This window comes from Ovis canadensis, chromosome 11, assembly GCF_042477335.2.
Source record: "Ovis canadensis isolate MfBH-ARS-UI-01 breed Bighorn chromosome 11, ARS-UI_OviCan_v2, whole genome shotgun sequence".
NCBI lineage: Eukaryota > Metazoa > Chordata > Mammalia > Artiodactyla > Bovidae > Ovis > Ovis canadensis.
The window spans coordinates 35,277,525-35,289,874 of record NC_091255.1 but is presented as its reverse complement, the minus strand read 5'-3'; the positions used below and the strand labels follow the sequence as shown (position 1 = coordinate 35,289,874).

Genomic DNA, 12,350 nt, shown 5'->3' with positions numbered 1-12,350 from the left:
TAATGATGGCCACTCTGACCAGTGTGAGGTGGTACCTCATTGTAGTTTCAATTTCCATTTCTCTAATAATTCTGCTAGTTCCCTTCTTACCCCTTCTTTTTGATATTCCTTCACAGTTGTGATTAAATCATGAGGTTTTTTCCTAAACTCACATTGGAAGTATAATTTTGATCTGCTCCCTAGGAGTATGTTTCTGGTGAGAGTCCTCTTCATGCTGAAGATTTTTTTGTTCTTTCCCACATGTGTCTCTGTACAGATGCAGGTGGAAAAGAACAAGAAGAATCTTCCAGAGTGTGCAACTCCTGTTTTTAAGGACTGTTTTTTAAAAATGTGTTTTCCTACAACTAGAAGGAGAATTCAGATGGATTCTATTCTAAATCCTACATGTCCCTAAGTATTTCACTGGCCCATGTCAAAGGTACAGACCTAGTCATTCAGGGTAACCCCTTGACATTTCACATGTATATTTTCCCTGGTGATTTCTCAGTTCTACCAATAGGCCCTCCTTGCCTTCTCCTTTCTTCCACGCTGCTCTCAACCCTGATTTATACAGTTTCCTATACAGCTTTGCTGGTATTCAATGCTTTGGGCAATCAATCAGAACTTCCCTAATTTAGGTTTAAAAGGTTTAAGAAAGCCCTTGAAGGATGTATTTATTACAGGAAGAAATTTTTGTTCCAGGAAAGCATCTTTATTTTCCTTCCTTGAAATCTGAATGAGAGAACAGGAAACAAAGATCTTTTTTCCCACCTCTTTCCTTCACCATGCATAACCAACTTTATTATTCAATTAGATCTTTTCATTTATTTTATATGTCTTTTCATTTCATTTATATACAAACTAGATTCTTTGAGAAAGAGGAGACAGGGACAAAGGACAAAGAAGTGTAGGGCTAGGTGGACATTAAGGTAGGGCAGCTGTGGGTAGGGATGGGCTCCAAAATTCAGTGGGAACCCTTCATTATGTATTCCCTAGAGTTGGGTGATGTAGCATCCCTGAGCACTGACCACACAGCTTAGGGGACAATCTGTTCACCAGAGGCTGTGGCCAAGGAGGGTGGGGTATTCAAAGGGTACTTAGGGAGGGCAGAGTTTGGGAATGATGTGTGCAAGGCATCAGATGGTCACACTGTTCTCTACCATGCTGGGTCGAAGATACTCATAGGGCAGGTCCAGGCCTGCATTCCGGACCTCAATCTCCTTGTCCAGGGCAGCCAACTCCTCCTGGAATTGCTTCAGCACAGCTTGAGGCCCAGGGTCAGAGAAATAGTTTTCTTTGTGCTGCCCCAAGGCCACCTGACAGGGGAGAACAAAAAGGCTCAGCCCGTGGACCCCGCAGCCAAGAACACTGCTCCTTCTCCCCTAGGGTGTAGGCATCCATCTCTAACCATGACAGGCTGGCGTCGGCCAAGGAATTTTATGAAGGTCTTCTGTGTTCGGGCCTGGTGCAGACCAGGCAGTGCGTCTACTATATCCTTCTCTGTCACGTCCTTGGAGATGGGCGGAGGCTTCCGCATGGTGCATGGACCATTCGGGATCCAGGAGTACCAGTCCAGCTGCAGGTGGGAGAGCCTCTCAGAAACCCAGGCTGATGACCCAGGCGTTTGGTCCCCTATCTTCTACCTCCCGGGAGTCCCAGGGGCCGAGGATCACAACAGGTTACCTGGCCGTGGTGGGTGGAAGCGTGCTGACCAGTGCACGTGAAGATGCACATGGTGATGAAGTGGCAGAGCTGAGCTCGGGACTCTAAGGAGATGGGGAACCTGTGTGGGGTAAGAGTTTGAGGCTTTGAGACCAGGACAGGAGACAGTTGATCTCAGGCAGTGAAAGATATCTGGGGATATGGAAAAGAATTCCTGTGTGTGGCTGTGCCTCTAGTACACACATAGTGTGTATTCACATGTTTATGGGCTTGGATGAACGTTGGCATTAGGGAGAAAGGGTAGGAAAAGGTGAGGGAAAATAACTAAGGGAAATGTATTTGGTTCTACAGGAAGCTCTTAGCAAGTTGCATAAGGATGGGGAATGCTATATGAGAAGATGAGAAAGGAAGGGGGCTGGGGAATCGGGAGTGACTAGAATTAGAATTTCTGGAGGAAGCTCTGAGTGTAGGGTGTCTTAAATTTTTTTTTTTTGGCTTTAAACTTTTTTTTTTTTTTGCACTGAGATATGGCCAGTTAACAAGCTTGTGAGTTTCAGGTGAACAGCAAAGGGATTCAGTGGTACATATACATGTATCCATTTTCCCCCAAACTCCCCTAGGGTGACTTACAGTATTGTGAAAAGGTGTGGATTGTTGACAGGGTCAGTGGGGAGGGATCTGGGCCTTACCCCCGGTCCTGGGCCCCCTGCAGTCCAGTCTCAGTGATCTCGCTACACCAGGCCTGCAGTTCTGGATCATCTTTCACAGCTCCATCACTCTTGTAGAAAAGACTGACCATCTTCTCTACATACCTGCTCCCCAGGGAAGAAGACACTGGGTTTCAGATGGCCAGCCTAGGACCTTCTGGATCTGCAGTCCCCCTTGTTCTCACCAGGGGGCCCACGGGGTCTTCCCTGTGGTGTGGCTCTCACCGGCTGATGGCTCCCCAGAGCCTGAGCGCATCTTGGCCATAGAGAGAAGACTTCACATCCAGGAGCCCACGGTCTGCCAGGTCATCAGGAGGGCAGAAGGAGCGATACGTCAGACCAGCTGTGGCTCTCTGGAGAATGTCTACGTGGCCGCCACTCCCAGTGCTCACCACCTGAGGGCAACCCACAGCAGATAAATTAGTGTTTGCCACGTCAGCTGAGGGCTTACCTGGTGGCTCAGAGCATATAGAATCCGCCTGCAATGTGGGAGACCTGGATTCAATCCCTGGGTTGGGAAGATCCCCTGGAGAAGAGCATGGCAACCCTCTTCAGTATTCTTGCCTGGAGAATTCCATGGACAGAGGAGCCTGGAGGGCTACAGTCCATGGGGATGCAAAGAGCAGGACATGACTGAGTGACTAAGCACGAAGCACATGTCAGCTGAGGGGGCTGGCAGTCAGGGTCAGGAGATTCAAGCGCAGTGGCCCTACTTAGGTCCCTTTATGAAGGAAGCTACTCAGGTGTGAGGCAGATCAGGGCCGGCCTTTGGTAGAGGACACAGAGCTTCAGGGAGGAATGGGAAAGTGAATTTCTTCATCCTTGTACCCTCCTCCCTCTTTACCCATCCCTCTCCATACCAGATCAAAAATTCCCCATTCAGAGACAAGATTACTCCGGGCCAGCACGTTGATCTCCATGGTGTAGCGAAAGTGTGGAATCAGGAGCTGATATGGAAGAAAAAATTGGGACACAGTCAAATAAGAGGGGTCCCAGGACCCATGAGTGGAAAGGAGATTAGAGGACCAGAGAGAGGAAATAAACAGGGGAGAGGATGGGTCTTCATGAAAAGAAGAGCGTGCCTGTTGGATTGTATTGGGTCAGGTTAAGATTTGGAAGAGGGAAGATGAGAAACTGTCTTCTTGGGGTCACCCAAGGTCAAAGTTCACTTATTTGCACAGTTTTATGTAATATATAAGAATTTTAGGAGTCCTTTGTCTCACATCACAAAAAACTAGAAAGTTTCCTACAAGTGAAATTCTGTCTTATACCTGTGTCTTATTCCTGTCAGTAAAGTATCTCCACTGGTTTCCAATGCAAACTCTTCACCTCCTCTTTGCCTTCCCTAGGATGTCACTCCTGCTCGTTCTCTCTCTCACTTAGTATTTGATACTCTAAAGAAGAAAAACCCTTGGCTTAAACTTAAACCACTCTCTAGCAGCATCCTCATTGCTTGCTTCCCCTTTCATAGCAAGTCTTCTTTTTTTAAAAACTTTTTATTTTATATTGGAATATAATTGATTAATAAAGTATTAGTTTCAGGTGTACAACAAAGTGATTCAGTTGTACATATACATGTATCTATTCTTTTTCAAAATCTTTTCCCATTTAGGTTGTTACATAATAATGAACAGAGTTCCCTGTGCTATACAGTAGGTCTTTGTTGATTGTCCATCTTTTTTTGTTGTTTGCTTTGTTTTAAATTAATTTGTATATTTTAATTGGAGGCTAATTACTTTACCGTATTGTGGTGGTTTTTGCCACACATCGACATGAATCAGCCACAGGGTGCATGTATCCCCCCATCCTGAACCCCCTCCCACCTCCCTCCCTACCCCATCCCTCTGGGCTGTCCCACAGCACCAGCTTTGAGTGCCCTGCTTCATGCATCAAACTTGCACTGGTCATCTGTGTTACATATGGTAATATACATATCTCAATGCGATTTTCTCAAATTGTGCCATCCTCTCCTTTTCCCACATAGTCCAAAAGTCTGTTCTTTACATCTGTGTCTCTTTTGCTGTCTCGCATATAGGGTCATCATTACCATCTTTCTAAATTCCATATATATGCATTAATAATATACTGTATTGGTGTTTCTCTTTCTGACTTACTTCACTCTGTATAATAGGCTCCGGTTTCATCCACCTCATTAGAACTGACTCAAATGCGTTCTTTTTTTGTAGCTGAGTACTATTCCATTGTGTCTATGTACCACAACTTCCTTATCCATTCATCTGCCAATGGACACCTTTACTATAGCAGTGTGCGCATGTCAATCCCAAGCCCCCTGACCATTCCTCCCCCCTCCCCTGCCCCGGTAACCGTAAGTTCGCTCTGTCAGTCTGCACATCTGCTTCTCACAGCGAGTCTTAAAGGAGTCGCCTAGTATTGTCTCTGCTTCCCCACATGACATTTTTCTGCTCAGCCCACACTGACCGGGCTTCTGCCACCTCCGCTCCCCTGAGATAGGATTAACCAGCGGATTAACCAATGACCTCCATATCAACAAATCCAAATGTCACTTCTCTGTCTGTAACTGTGTTTGCTTCTCAACAGCATGTGACACCGTCACACCTCTCTCTCGAAACACTTTTTCCTTTTGGCTGCCCTGGTATCACATTTCTTGTTTCCTTCCTTCCTCAGTAGATAGCTCTCCTCTTGCTCCTTCTCTTACTTAATTCCCTCCTTTCAATTTATAAGGGTTATGACACCCTAGAGTTATATCTGGGCCAAATTCTCTGCTGTAGCTACAAACCCTAGACAGCTTCATCGAGTCTTCATAATGACTTTAGATATGTCTGTTTTCTGATAACTTTAAAATCTATACCTTCAGCCACACTTGCCTTCTAAGATGGCCCACACTCTGTGGAGTGTGTTTCTCTCAAAATAAATCCACTTCTTACCTAAAAAAAAATACATAAAGAAATCTATATCTTTAATCCTGACCCATTCCAAGAACTCCAGGCTCATATCTAACTGCCTTCCTGACTTTTTCTTTTTCTTTTCTTTACTTTTTTTTTTTTTTTGGCCACACCACATGACTTGTGGGATTTCAGTTTCCCAACCAAGGAATGAACTCAGGCCTTGGCAGTATAAGCTTGAATCCTAACCACTAGGCCACCAGGGAACTCCCTTTCCTGACATTTCAAGCAGAGCTCTTGATTCTTCTCCCCACCAAGTAACAGGGCTTTCCCCCTCATCTTCTCCCACCTCCCTTTCCTCCTACCCAGCACTTCGATCACTCACACCCTTCTCTCCAGTCACACCTGATATCAGTCATCATCCACAGACCTCCACAGATCTCTCTGACTGGAATGTCCCGCCCCTTGCTATCCAACTGACAACATCCTCAGCCCAAATTTCAATTTCTTTGTAAAACCCATTCTCACTCTTTCTTTAATTCTAGGCATTTCCATAGCACTGTGTATATGTGTGTCTGTGTAAACTGAGATTGCTACTAAACATGCCACAAGCTCATGTGTAAACATCTCCAGAGTCTAGGAGTATGAAATCTGAAGGGCAGTCAGATGCAGAATTAAGAGATGCTGAAAGGTGGCGCCAGTGGTAAAGAACCTGCCTGCCAATGCAGGAGGCATAAGAGACGCAGGTTCTATCCCTGGGTCGGGAAGATCCCCTGGAGGCGGAAATGGCAACCAAACTCCAGTATTCTGGAGAATCCCCTAGACAGAGGAGCCTGGCGGGCTACAGTCCATAGGATCTCACAGAGTTGGACACGTCTGAAGCGACTTAGCACGCACGCACGAAATACCTTGTAGATAGGATGCAGGCTGGGCAGGCTCCTCATGGTGGCCACAGAAATAACCTCAGCTATCAGGTGGCCCCTCAGCAGGTGTGACTGTAGCTGGTGCAGCTGAAAATCAGAGCTCCGGACCCAGGTCTTGGCAAGGAGCCAGGCCATGGGGGGATCTGAAGGCAGGAACAACACAGGTGGGGGGCATCCATTCCGAGGTGGCTGGAGCTAGAGCAGGAGAGAGAGTTGAGGGCTAAGGACCTGGGTGTCCAAGTCCCTAAGGAAGATCAATGACTGGGGGCAGGACACCTGGGTCCTCTCACCTGGATGACCATAGGTAAGAGTCTTCCATCGGGCTGGAGCTTCAGCATGACCAGAGGGGCTGCTACATACTGTTGCTTAAAAATGATGACATTAGGCTTGACCCCATCCAGCAGGGAGAAGTCAGCTTCAAACAGAGATCCAGTCTAGGGGGTGGGGAGCAGGGATAGATAAAGGGATTGAGGTTAGTTCTGGACCTGACCTGCCCTTCTCTCATTGGTCAGGCTGATTCCTTTCCCTATCCATCAAGTCTTTTACTTAAATACCAATTACTTCTCCGATAACCAAAGCCCTAAGTGCACAGTTTCCATGTCCAGTATCTTTCATCAGAGTTGGAGCTCTCCGATGTGAATTTTGTGGTTTTCCTTCTACCCCCTTAGCCCACAACAAAACTCTTCCCTTATCACCCTCCTTCAGGCTTTAGCCAAATGTGGCACATTTCTTTGATCTGAATTCCCGTCCCCCCAAAAACATAGCCCCAACTGTCTCCAGGGCTTTGTTTAGTCTCTCTTGCTATTTCCCTCCAAAAGTTTGGGCTCTTCCCTAAGGCTGAGAAATAGCTAATGAAGAAAGAAGAGATGAAAATGGAGATGGAAAGAAGAGTTAGCAGAAGGAGATAACAGCAGTTGGTGTAGATCAGTGGGTCTCAACCCAAGATGTTACCCCCTAGAAGATATTTGGCAATGCCTGAAGACACCTGGGGGATGCTGCTGGCAGCTAGTGGGTTGTAGCCAGAGATGCCACTAAGCATTCTACAATGCACAGGACAGCCTCCCAGAACAGAGTTATCTGACCCAAAAATATCAGCGCCAAAGTTGAGAAACCCTGAAGTATAGATGGAGGAGGGTGTAGATTAAACAGGTGCTGATGGAGGAAATGAGGGAAGGGGAAGAGAAGAATGAGGCAAAGAGAAGGAGACTGGAATGACGGTTGGGTGATGGGTGATCAGATGAAGCACAGCACCTGGAGTTCTTTCTCCAGCTGTGTCTTCAAGTCTTCCATTTCTGGAGGCAGCACCAACCGTGACGGGAGACTCGTGGAGCGTCTCAGGAGCATGGGGTTTGCCCCGTTGAGGAACTGGTACCCAAATAGGGCATCATCCTTCCAGGAATTGCGGACCTGCTCTAGGGACAACAGGTGGGAGGATGCTGTGAGCTCCGAGCTCCTGATGTCACAGCCCTATTACTCCCTGACCCTCTCCCCTCTCCTTTCAGATCCCTGAGTTAGAAATATGTGGGTAGGTCTGGGGAGGTTAAGGTAACTGACCAGCCAGAGGAGTTTTTCCTCGTGGGAATACTTTACTGAAGTCTTCCAGTCTTCTTACAGAATTTGTGAGATCTAATGTCCCCTTTAAGGCCAAGTCCTTCAACCTGTGCAGAGAAGGCAAGTGCAAGAAGTTCAGGAGAGAATCCCACCTTGCATCCTGGGATGAAGATGTCAGCCTTAACCTGGCACTCGAGAGTTGGACCATAAAGAAGGCTGAATGCCGAAGAACTGATGCTCTCGAATTGTGGTGCTGGGGAAGACTCAAGGGTCCCTTGGACATCAAGGAGATCAAACCAGTCCGTCTTAAAGGAAATCAACCCTGAGTATTCATTGGAAGGACTGATGCTGAAGCTGAAGCTCTAGTACTTTGGCCACCTGATGCAAAGAACTGACTCATTGGAAAAGACCCTGATGCTGGGAAGGATTGGGGGCAGGAGAGGAAGAGGGTGACAGAGGATGAGATGTTTGGATGGCATCATCAACTCAATGGACAAAAGTTTGGGCAAACTCGGGAAATTAAGGACAGGGACTCCTCATGTGCTACCTACAGTCCATGGGGTCGCAAAGAGTTGGACATGACTTAGCAACTGAACAGCAACAACCTGGCACTCACACTTTTGCCAGAGAGAGACTGAAGTCTAAATCCTTATCTTCAAGAAATCTCTCGTTTCTGGGAAGATCCCATTGCGAATTCCCTGCTATAGGCAGGATTAATCCCTCTTTCCAGAAACCCCATCTGGAGGAAGAAGATGGAATTGGTATAAGTAGGGTGGTGGGTTTCTTAGGATCTGTTAGGGATCAAAGACTTCCTGGGGCTCACCGGTACACCTTCCTTCTTTCCTCAAGCTCTTGCTCCCGATGTTTCTTAAACTGGTTCTGGGGATCATCCCTCATGGTCCGGGCTGGGGAAGGGGTCGCAGTAGAACAGGGTCTCCATTAACATAGCTTAGTTCTCGGACACCTTCCACAACTGAGCTGCTCAGCCCCATCCTTTCCCTTCTCCCTTTCCCCCCATCTCTCTTCTTTCCCTCTTATATCAGAACATCCAGCCCACCAGGTGCCGCCTCCTGTTTTCCCACTGCTCTCACCGGTGCCCTCGGGCAAGCAGATGATCTCGTTGCCCTGCACCCAGCGGTAGCAGGGGAAAAAGGCCTCGCCTTGGGTGCCGGGACCCTGGACCGCGATCCACTTGCAGAACCAGTCGAAACCCACCAAGCTTTTGTGCTTGCGCAGCTTCACCAGCAGGAGGCGCCCCAGATATAGGGAGACTTCGACCTCTAGCTGCACCTCCTGCAGCACAGGACGCGCTCAGACATGGGGTGCAGGGGTCTCGGAGAGGGCGGGTCAGAGAACCCTCCGAGAAGCCAGGCTTCTCTTTCCCCTCCGACCGCTCCCCGGAAGAGACCTGAATCCGGGTTGGAGGCGAGGAAGAACAAGCCACTCCGAGGGGAACTCAGGCCGGCAGGCGTCTCCTTTTCTCTTCCCCTCCACCCGGGCAAGTAAGTGTAGCGCTTCTCTCCCAGACCTCTCGCCTTCTCTTTTGCTACTTGGCACCCCACCCGTGCCCGATCTCCTTCCCCAGATGCCCAGGGGTCCCTCGCTGCCAAGGCCCCAGCGCCCGCCATGTGCACCCCTCCGCGACCGCCGCAGTCACCACCTTCTCCACTAACCCTGGTCCGTATCGGCCGCAGTATCTTCCCCAGGTCCTTCTCCCCGTGCTCGCCCACCAGCCACAGCTGCACCAGGTTGCTGGAGCCAGCCAAGAGCGAGTCTCCAGTGGCGACGCGAATCCTGTATTTGCCCATCTTACCCGGACTTGGACCTGGGGTGGGGGACCTGAAGGAAAATAAGCCTTTTATGGGAATCTGAGGCCCAGCCCCCGAGGAAACCACACCCAGACCACTGTCTCTGTTGTGTCTAGTTTCAGGGTCCCCACCTAACACCCACTGGTTCGTCTGGCCCTCAGATGTGCAGGTCCCTGTCTTGTCAGCTGCTCTGTGTCCGCAGGGTTTCTCACAGAAGCTCAGGCAGGTGAGCAAAAGAGAGCAAAACTCACCCACCCTTACGCATTTGGCAAGCACTTCGTGATGCTAATTCCACTCCCAGCTAGGAGTTGAACACACACACCAGCTTGTGGATGATGGCAGCTAAACAGTGCCATCACTGTTTGCCTGTCATGCCCACCCAATTTTGGTGAATAAATAGCAACAGGCAAGAGAGATAAGGAGGGGTGGGACCATTTGAAGTGTGGGGGTGTTTTCAATGAAGAGTGAGTTAACCATCTTGGCATTTTTTCGAGGATGAGATAATACCAACAGGTGAAACAGAGGAGTTTGTTGTTCAGACTCCTCAACCAAGAGGAGAGAGTTTGGAATTCCCCTTCAAGTCGAGTCCTGAAGCTTCCTTTGGACTTCCCCTGAAATGAGCTCCTTGGGGCCAGCACCATGGATGGAGCACCAGTAATGTACCCGGTCAACACACTCCCTTTGCATCCAGTTTTCCACGCCACCCCCCACCCCTCCTAATCTTGGCTCTCCGAAGCCTCTTTAGGGACCACTGCTGTCCCAGGTACAAATCCCTTCCAGATTCCTTCTTTGGATGTTCATTTCTACCCACCCGTCTAAGGTACTTCATCTCTCCAGTCCACTTGCCTCTTCCCTGGACGTCCTGTTCCATTGTGAACAAAAATGTTTTGAATCGCTCTCGGCTCGCAGTCCGGCCGCCCGGAGGGGTCTCTTCCCCCAAGGTCCCGGCACCTGCGCCCTCATGGCCGAGGTGAAGGTGAAGGTGCAGCCGCCTGACGCGGATCCGGTGGAAATCGAAAACAGGATTATAGAATTATGTCACCAGTTCCCTCATGGAATCACAGACCAAGTAATTCAGAATGAAATGCCGCATATAGAAGCCCAACAGCGGGCAGTGGCCATCAATAGACTGTTGTCCATGGGTCAATTGGATCTCTTAAGGAGCAATACAGGACTTCTGTATAGAATAAAGGATTCTCAGAATGCTGGTAAAATGAAAGGATCAGATAACCAAGAAAAACTAGTGTATCAGATTATAGAGGATGCAGGAAATAAAGGAATATGGAGCAGAGACATCCGATACAAAAGCAACTTGCCATTAACAGAAATTAACAAAATTCTAAAGAATTTGGAAAGTAAAAAGCTTATCAAAGCCGTTAAGTCTGTGGCAGCCTCAAAAAAAAAGGTGTATATGCTCTATAACCTGCAGCCAGACCGCTCTGTGACAGGTGGGGCCTGGTACAGTGACCAGGATTTTGAATCTGAATTTGTGGAGGTGCTTAACCAACAGTGTTTTAAATTCCTACAAACCAAGGCAGAAACCGCACGAGAAAGCAAACAGAATCCAATGATACAAAGAAATAGTTCATTTGCTTCATCACATGAAGTGTGGATGTATATCTGCGAATTGGGAATCAGTAAGGTGGAGCTGTCCATGGAGGACATAGAGACCATCTTGAATACACTCATTTATGATGGGAAAGTAGAGATGACGATCATTGCTGCCAAAGAGGGCACTGTTGGCAGTGTGGACGGACACATGAAACTCTACCGGGCGGTCAGTCCCATCATCCCGCCCACAGGCTTGGTCCGGGCGCCCCGCGGACTCTGCCCAGTTTTTGACGACTGCCATGAAGGTGGTGAGATTTCACCATCTAACTGTATTTACATGACAGAATGGCTGGAATTTTAATAGAAAGCCATGAACTTTGCTGACGTTTTGCAAATGAAGTTACTTCGGAAGTAAATAATTTAATTCATGATGGAACATCACACTCCCTTGAAAGCATTCAAGGTACAGACTTGCTGCTACAGAAAAATATTTTTTTTAATCTATGAAGACTAAATTTATATTGATAGTGTAGTCAGCAGGGTATGAAACAGATAACAAGGTTAGTGGAGAAATCCATTCTTCAGTAAGCAAAATACTCAGAACCTCTTGGAAGACCACCTGTTGGAACGTTCGAGACTTCTGATGATTCACAAGAAAAGAAGCCAGCAAGTCAGTATTTGCCAAGGACTGTGATAATGGTCAGAACTTTAAAATGCCTGTTTTAAAGGTGTTTATCAAGGTCTTCATTGGGAATTTTTCACATATGGCTCAGTGTCACCGTTTCTGTTTTCTCCATGGTTTCATTGAGGACGCAGACTTGGAGCATGAGGTGGGAGACAGTAGAGCATCCCTTTCCACACACTACTGATGCCTTTTTATGTCAGAAATATTCTTTCCGAGGATGACATTGGTGTACTTACCTCAAACCCAAATGGTAACTGTTTGTCAAGGTCATGTTTTCAGTGCATAAATGTTCATTGTTCTCATCCTAAAGGGAATATCTTCCCTGGCTCTTTGTTGTTAAAGTCTGTGGCTCAATTGTATTATTTGCTAGAATTTTCCCCTAGATTCTTACTTAACTAAAATTAAAACTAAAAAAAAAAAAAGTTTTGAATCCACTTTTTGCTTTTAAGCTTCTATCTCCTCTGCTGCAATAGTTAATCAAATAGTTGGAGCAAGTGAGAATCAAAAAATATACAGACATATGTAAACATTTTTAAATGAAATCATAAATGTATAGCTACTGGTGAGCTTCCCCCATAGGTCAGTTGGTAAGGAAACTGCCTGCAATGCAGGAGACCCCA

At 47.4% G+C, this 12,350-nt stretch overlaps 1 protein-coding gene and 1 pseudogene across 1 annotated transcript; one reads left to right on the top strand and one right to left on the bottom strand.

Annotated features, from left to right (window-relative positions):
• Nucleotides 1-739: 739 nt before the first annotated feature.
• Nucleotides 740-9,494, bottom strand: LOC138414939 (polyunsaturated fatty acid (12S)/(13S)-lipoxygenase, epidermal-type-like). Its single transcript, XM_069542809.1, has 13 exons — nt 9,360-9,494; nt 8,778-8,979; nt 8,510-8,591; nt 8,303-8,425; nt 7,690-7,793; nt 7,387-7,547; nt 6,426-6,569; nt 6,121-6,330; nt 2,574-2,743; nt 2,331-2,453; nt 1,663-1,762; nt 1,388-1,555; nt 740-1,295 (listed from the first exon to the last, which is right to left on the bottom strand). The coding sequence occupies exons 1-13, from the start codon at nt 9,492-9,494 to the stop codon at nt 1,116-1,118; spliced, it is 1,902 nt and encodes a 633-aa protein (XP_069398910.1). The 3' UTR covers nt 740-1,115.
• On the top strand, nt 8,005-12,146 carry LOC138414938 (DNA-directed RNA polymerase III subunit RPC6 pseudogene; annotated as a pseudogene).
• The last annotated feature ends 204 nt before the right edge of the window (nt 12,147-12,350 follow it).